Consider the following 8,243-nt stretch of genomic DNA (forward strand, 5'->3'; position numbering starts at 1 on the left):
AAATGGAGGGTGGCTGGCGGGGAGGTGGGTGAGGGGATGGGGTAATTGAGTGATGGCCACTAAGGAGGGCACGTGATATGATGAGCACTGGGTGTCAGATAAGACTGATGACTCACTGAACTCGACCTCTGAAACTATTAATACACTCTGTTTATTAACTGAATTAAGAAAAAAGGATGGCAAGTAACATTAGGCGTGTCCATGGAGTAGCCCCCCCAAAATTGAAGGCAATAACACTTGCCTCCAGGGCATAAGAATGTGGTTAAGAAAGTCAGCTCTGGCATCCCAGGTGAACCCTCAAGTCACAGCTGTGTTACCTGCAGTTTGTACGACCTTGGCCAAGTCCTGTCCCTCCTTTCTGCCCAGCATCCTCAGCAGACAAACGGGAATAATATATAGCTCTTACACAATATGAGGATCAACTGACGGAATCCAAGGAAAGTTTTTAGCCAGGCACTTGCTAAATGGGGACTACTGTGGGCACTGTTGTTATCACAACAGTCCTGAGAAGTCTGAGAAGTCGCCTGCAAGATACACCCTGGAGGTTGATGGTATTAAAGGGTCTGGAGCAAGGGAGTGTCACTCAAGTTGAGCTTTGGCCGGCCCTGGGACTGCTGCAGAGGAAGGCCCAGTCCAGTGGCAGAGCTGGCCATGCTGTCCCAGTACTACTCCGAGGAGGGAGAAACGAGGTGGATGGAACTAGAGGGTATTATGCTATTTCTATGTCAATCAGAGAAAGACAATTATATCTCTCTGATATGAGGAATTTGAGCAGCAGGACAGGGGGTCATGGAGGGTAGGGAGGGAAAAAATGAAACAAGATGGGATCAGGAGGGAGACAAACCATGAGAGACTCTTAATCACAGGAAACAAACTGAGGGTTGCTGGGGGGAGGGGGGTGTGGAGAGGGTAGCTGGGTGATGGACATCGGGAAAGGTATGTGCTATGGTGAGTGCTGTGATGTGTGTAAACCTGGCGATTCACAGACCTGTACCCCTGGGGCAAAAAATATTTATATGTCAATAAAAAAAAAAACCTGTTGTGTATCTACACAGGGTTGGGGTGGTTCTACGAGAGAATGTCTTGAATTTTGTAGAGGAATACACCAAAAGTCAATTTTTTCGTAGGATTAATTTAAAAAAGAAACTAAAGAAAATAAATTACTAATAACTGTGTCTGTCTTGTGGGGTCAGGGTGACTTTCAAATCCAAGGACACACCTTGCCCAGCACAGCGCTCAATCTGTCCTGCGAGGTGAGGAACCGTCAGGCATTCCTAGTAAGATTACTATTGCCTCCTTTCCTCCTCTGAAGAGATGCCAGCCCCGAACTGGAATGCAAGAACGAAAAGCAGACACCATGGAGGGGTTCCTGCCACAAGGTTCAATGTTTCAGGCACCTGTGACTGTACTTCGGTTTTTTAACAGCCAGGCTTCTCATCTTCAATAGGGTTTCCAAAACAGAACATTTAATCCATTTCAAAGGGATCTTGCTTCCTGCCCAGCTGTGCTGCCCCATGGGTTACAGGAGGAAAGGGCTCCAAGGGGAGGATTATAGTGACCGGTGTACACCAGTCCCCAGGGCCCTTGAGGTGTGTGATCCATCCTGTCTGAGGTTGATTTCCCTGGATGTAAAATAGGGACAATAATGCCCACTCGGGGTGAGTAGATTTGTAAAGCACCTCGTATCCCTTAGCTCTCGGAGGACGGGGAACCCTGAGTCTCTCCTGCCTCTCCCAAGGGCCAATGTTTATAAAAACAAATACAGCTAGTGTTAGAGGGTTTTTTTTTTTTCCTGTTCTACACTTTTCCTGCTTATATAACCAATGTAATTAAGTTAACAGACCTGAATGTTAAAGTTGACAACAGACAATTAAGCTAATTACTACTTCCTAAAAGGATCAATTAGGGCTGTTTCCTACTCTATATTCTGAGAAATGGTACTGGGTGCCTTGTGAACAACAGGGTGGCTTCGACAATCAGTTTGGCAAAAGCTGGGCTGCACCAAGTGATCTGGCTTCCTCTCATGCAGGACTTCTCAGTGCCCTTAGAAACGGACACGCGTGTTCTGAGTCTCCAAGTGGGAGTTGCCGTATGCAGCACAGAATGAAAGACGGTGTGTCAAATGAGTCCTATAAAGCAGGGCTTCGGCAACCTTCCCACACATCCAGATCACCTGGGGAGCTTGTTAAACCACAGATTCAGAATCCGGGTGGGCATGAGATTCTGCATTTCCCAGGGGCTCCCGGGTGATGCTGAAGCTTCTGGTCTGGGACCACACTCTGAAGAGCAAGGACATCAATGGAAAGGTAAGACCACTTATCAACCTCCTGACCGCTGAGGAACAATCCCAGAGTAGGGAAATGGCTTGCTGAAGGTCATACAGGAATGACAGGTGGGACCAGACTCCACTCCCAGCCTTCCCTACCCTAGAGCTCTCCGCCCTGCTTCCTATGGGTTCTCCTGATTTTCAGCAATCTTCTCAGTCTCTGTCCTATGAGGGCCTTTAAAAAAAATACTGCTACCTAACCCTAACCCTGACCCTCAGAGCCTCATTATTAGGTCTACAGTGTAGCCTGAGTTGGGGGACTTTTTTAAAGCTCCTCCAGTGATTCTAACGCACAGCCAGCGTTGAGGGTCACTGATATAGAGGTGCTGGGCAAGCCTCCCCCTGGACACCCTCTTCACATCCGCCTGCCCCTCTAATGCCTGAAGAAAACCGCCCAGCAGCAAGTCCAAAATAAACTAGGAAAAGATGACTAGATGGGAAATGGCACTTGACAAGGCCACAGCGGGCCAAAGCCCTGTCTCAAGATATTAGGTATCACGGTGAGGAATCCCAACTGCCTTGAGAGGAGAGATCTCCAGCTCATTCCATGTCCAGATGAGCAGGTAAACACATGTTCTAGGCTTTAAAGCCCAAGTGGCCAATGCGGGAAAACCTGGACCCTCCAGAGTTAGAAGCTCTAAGTTAGCGTGAGACGGTTATTGGGCTTCTTTAAAGACAATTTCTGAATCGGGCGTCAGGCCAAATGAGGCTGGTTAAAAAAAGGAAAAAAGAAAGAAAGAAAAAAAAAGCTAATGACATTAAGCTTCTTAATGAGCACAGTAGGGGAAGAATTAGAGATGAGAAAGTCAGTGAATCCAATTAGAGGAGATTCCCATTCTCTCTGAACTTGCTGAATGGAAGGGGAAAAGCTTTAGAGATGAGCCTACAGCTGGAAAGCGGGGCTCTGGAGCCAGGGGGCAGCAATTCAACCCTAGCACCTTCTGCCGATCCACACTGGCCCTGCACCTCAATTGGCTTATCTGTAAAGTGGGACAATAATTTGTGCGGTAGGGGTGCTGTGGGATTAAAGGAGTTGATATACGTAAGATCCTTGTCAGGTCACTAGTCAGTAGTAAGTGCTCAATAAAGAAAATGCTGGCTTCAGTGTTCACATCATTTTTCCTCTGGTCTAATCTTCATCTCCCTTTTGCCATCATTTTTAAGCCCATTTATGTTTTTAAAAATTGTTGTAAAGTAGGGATGCCTGGGTGGCTCAGTCAGTTAAATGTCCGACTCTTGGGTTTAGCTCAGATTGTGATCTCAGGGTCATGGGATCGAGCCCCACATCAGGCTCCACACTCAGCGTGGAGTCTGCCTAAGAATCTCTCTCCTTCTCTCTCTGTCCCTCCCCCCATACACTCTTGCTCTCTCTCAAATAAATAAATCCTTTTAAAAAAATTGTTCAACAGTATGAGTTTCTGTCAGCTTCCCCAAGTTCTTCCTGGAATAAGGCAGGGTAGAAATACAGACACGTTAGCTAACTGCTGAGTGTTTAACTATGTGCTCAGAGCCCTTGTGGTGGCTGGAGCTTGCCTGATGTGGACTGAGGGGGGCTCCGGGTCTGCAGGGCCCCCCTCAGACAAAGCCACATGAGGAACTGAGGAATTCATACTTGATCCTCAGAGCAATGGACCCTGTTTGAAGGTTGAAACCAGGACATGAGAAAATCAGGTTAACTGTGGAAAGCTTTACTATGGGAAAAAACAAACAAACAAATAAACAGGTCAACTTTGGAAAGCTCATTCAGGGTTCTCTCCAGAAGGTCTGGGGTCTCCTGGAGGAAGGCCAGGATGAGAAGCAATGTGACACAGTCAGGTGGCAGGGTGGCGGGGGGGGGGGGGTCCCTGCTTATTTTAATGCTCTGCTGTAACTGTCCTGAAATTCACTATATTTTTCCAAAAAGGGATTTTGCATTTCCATTTGGCCCTGGGCCCTACAGATTACAGAGCTGACCCTACCCTGCAGGGACACCTCTCTTCCCCCTACATCCACCCTACTAGGTGAGGCAGTGAAGGTTACCACTTGTCTTTAAAATGAAGAACCCAAAGCTCTGAGAAGATAAACTAACAGTCCCATGGCTTGGCTGGTCGGTGACAGGGCAGCAGCCCTGGTGACCCAGGGCTTAGGGGTTCAGCTCATGGGCCTGTGGGAAAGCCTGCCATTTCTGCCCTCTGAAAGCTGTACTCGGGCTCCTCTGGGCCTCCAGGCTGCAGGCACTGTCCCCCAACCCCACCCCCACCCCAGGCTGAGCAGGAGGTAGGTGCTGCTGACCCCTGCCAGCCGGAACTGGGTACGGTCAGAGCCAACACCCACGGATCTGGGTCACAAGGCCAATTCCACAATAGCAACTGGCCAGCAATTAATGAAACAATTCAATAGGAGCAAAGCAAACACAAGTAATCTTTTCAGGCCCAGGATCCCGCCTCCCCCAACCCCCCAAAACAACTTAGAGCAAATTCAAGGAAGGAAGGGGGAAAATTCTCCACCAAGAGCTGAAAACCTATCTGCCCAGTAAAGAAGAGTTGGCAGATCAAATCACACCATGCCTTTGACTTCCTTAACAGACCCTAAGAGGCATTTCCAAGAGCGAGTTTGGCTCAGGTACTGTTCTAGGCATTGGAGTTACAACAGAGAATAAAACAGATAAAAATCTTTGCCCTAAGGGAGCTCATGTTTTAATGGGAGGGAGAAAGAGAATAAGCATCATAATTAAGCGAATTACATAGTGTTAGGAAATATAGGTGCTTACATGTAATAACACAAATAATGAAAATAGTGGCCAAAATTTATTGGGTGCTTACTGTGTCTAAATGCTTTACACACATTGACTTGTTTAATCCTCTCAACAATGGGTACTGTTCTCATGCCCATTTCACAGACAGGAGAACACATAGAAGGTAAGCTGCACAAGGTCCCGCAGGCACTAAGAAAAAAAGGAGTATTGATAAGAAAGGGCAAGAGGGCGAGAGATTGCTATCCACCCCCTCCCTGCCCCCCTCCACACCTCCTGATTCTGGTTAGTTGGCCAGCAAAACAGGCAGGAAGCCTGGTTTTCTTCCAGGCCTCCAGCTGGGAGAGGGGGTCCAATCACAGTATGCCCCTCTCCCTTCTCCCACAGTTCTTAAGAGATCTGACAGGGTTGTGGGACCCTCCAAGCATTCCCTTTGCTCCCAGAGCTATGGCTTTGGAGCTAACAGCCCCGAGTTCAAGTCCCAGCTCCACCAGCTCACTAGTATATGGCCCCGGGCAAACAGTTTCTACTCCGCACAGCCTCCCATTCCTTTGATTTAAAATGGAGATCCAACTCCCTCTCACAGGTGATAAGGGAACAGACTTCAAGTCTAAGCCTTGCAGTGCCTTGTGTGGGGGTAGATGCCCTCCTCCCTTCTCTCCAGGGCTGAGAGGGCAGGGTTGCACAGCTGGAGCTCTGTACTGTGGGCCACGTGGCAGAGGGCTGAGCATGGTAAACATTTGATGAATGAACACTGAACAGGAAGAAGGTGTGTGGGATGGTGGAACCTTCCTTAGAAACTGAGCCCTGGAATTAACAGATCTTAAAGTGTGGGTTACTAGGCACAGACGTTCGTCTTCCAAAGCTCCAATGCAAAGTGGTGAAATCTATCCTCACCATTCTATGGTAAGCCCAAGCCCTCAAGAAAATTTATAAAACAAGACCTCACTGAGCTGGAGTCCCCATGGCACCAGGGCATGCCAAACCTCCAACTCAAGGGGCAGCAGGTGAGAAGCTGGGCATGACCTAGACCCGGGCCAACCCCTCGGTCTAGTTCCCCTGAGGTGCACGGCAAGACCCTCAGCCTGGAGCCTCAACTTTCCCCTTGTAAGGGGTGAGGTGCAGAGTGAAAGGATTCAATGACCCAAAGTGGCGGTGTCCCCAACAAAGTCAAAATCACTGCAACCTAAGAAATTGCAAGGGGATGGGGGTGGGGAGGTCAGGGATCTTTACTATCAGCCTGAGTAAGGGGAGGCTTTGTGGAACCAGAATCCATGTGCCAACCACAGCTCTCATGGCCCGATGCTAAGGGTCAGTGTAAGGACTGTCCCCCGATTCCATCAGAGGAGCTTTCCTTCTTTGGAACTGCCCTGGATCTGCAAGCATTTGCCTGAGACCTTGGTGCCGGTCTCTGGGCTTCATGGAAGGGGCAGGAAGCTGGCAGATGTTTGCAGATGGCATGGGTGCCCAGGAAAGCCTGGAGATCACTGCCAGGCTTTTCTTTCTGGGAAGGCTGTCACTTTACCCTGACTTCACTCTCACCTGTGTGGAGGGAAGGGGCAGGCGAGGAGGAAGAGTTCCCTCCTGTGAGACAGGCATCAGTATCTCCATTTGTAGATGGAGAAATGGCCTCACGGAGAAGCCCCGCATCTACTGATGTCCTGCTTCTGAGCTCTAAACTCTACAAGCCTCTGAATTCAATGCTTCTCATGCTCCTCACAGCTGAGGACCTTACTTCAGCTCCCACCTGCAGGTAGTGAATTTTAGAGATACTGAGAGGGTTCAGATACTTGCCCAAGTCATCCCTTCACACAGCTGAGGAGAGGTCTTAATCCAGAGCCTTCGCCCCTAACTTCTAGAATCTACCGAGGTGCTCAGTGGAGGGGGCAGAGCCAGGATGCTAATCCCGCTCTTCCCCACACTGAAGCCCTGCTATTTTCCTGGCCAGACCCCCACAGTGTGGCTGTCTCAGGCCAGGGCATTCCCTGGGGCTCCATACCTCAAAGGAAAGTCTGGCGGAGACCCCTTCCCAGGCAGGCTTTCGGAAAGCCTAGCCCAGCACAACGTGGACCATGAGGCAGCTGGACCCCACAAAGGGCCCATTGTAGTGACTGCAGAAAGCCAAGGCCAGACCAGGCTGGGCCCTCTGGGGAGCCCTGCCCATGGCTCCTGGCCTCCTCCCCTTCCCATGGTGCCCCCATACCCAGAGTACAGGACCAGGACTGACAGAGGACTCCTGTACTGCCTAGGCTGGGGCAGCCTCAGCCTATGGAAACCTAAAACCCTCCAGCTGCTGCCGGGCGGTAACGGGGCTGCAGACCCCTGCGGCTCCCTGGGGGCTCACCGGAGGAGCCCCCGGACGCACCTGTCAGCAGGGGCGGGGTCCACCAAAGGAGGCTCCATAGATGGCAGGAGGGGGGATGGCTGGTGTCGTGAGTTAATCTATTTCCCAGACTGGGCGGGGGTGGGGGGTGGGGGCAGGAGATGCGGGTTTGCGTGGGGCTTGCGTGGTGTCGGGGCAGGCTGGGGACGGGGCTCGGGGCAGGGAAGGGGTGGGGCGGCCGGGAGGTGGGTGGCTTTGCCTCCCGCTGCACGAGGGGGCCCTCCGAGGTTCCGGCTGGCTTTGTGTGCAGCAAGGGGGCCGCCCCGGGTCCCCGCGGGCCTGCATGAGGCATGCACAGGGCTGGGGGCCGGGGGCTTGCTCTTGAGTGCGGGGCAACAGGAGTCCCCCGCGTGCCCGACCCCGTGTCCGCAGTCGCCACACTCACCGCCTGAAGTCAAAGGGCATCGTGCCGCCGCCGCCGGGGGTGGGAGCGCTGCAGGCCAGGTGGGCTGCGGCGCCGCGTGGGTCCCAGCCCGCTGCCAACGCCTCCTCCGGCCGCCCCGCCCCCGCCGGCCGCCCACCGCCCCCGACACCCGCCGCTCGCCTCCCGCCGCCGGGAAGTGACGCTCCGCGCAGCCCATTGGGCGCTGTCCGCCCGCCCCCGGCCTCCCCTTCCGCCGCCCGGTTAAAGGGGCCCGCGGGCCGGGAGGGGGAAAGGCGGGCCTTTGGAGTCGCGTCTGGAGGGGGGAAGGGCAGGGAGCCCCCAAAGACGCATTCGTTCCTTCGAAGCGTTCCTTCACTTTCTCTCTGTGGCCTTGGGCAAACCTCAGCCTCTCAGAGCTCCTTTGCATTTGTAAAACAGT

At 52.0% G+C, this 8,243-nt stretch overlaps 1 protein-coding gene across 1 annotated transcript in view; it reads right to left on the reverse strand.

Annotated features, from left to right (window-relative positions):
• Positions 1–7,976, reverse strand: part of ERGIC1 (endoplasmic reticulum-golgi intermediate compartment 1) — a 99,507-nt gene extending 91,531 nt beyond the window's left edge. Inside the window, exon 1 of the mRNA XM_080803456.1 lies at positions 7,826–7,976. Coding sequence (XP_080659582.1) covers positions 7,826–7,845 — 20 coding nt within the window. The 5' untranslated portion in view covers positions 7,846–7,976. The remainder of the gene's footprint in view (positions 1–7,825) is intronic.
• Positions 7,977–8,243: the final 267 nt, after the last annotated feature.

This window comes from Martes martes, assembly GCF_963455335.1.
Source record: "Martes martes genome assembly, chromosome: 5".
Taxonomy (NCBI): Eukaryota; Metazoa; Chordata; class Mammalia; order Carnivora; family Mustelidae; genus Martes; species Martes martes.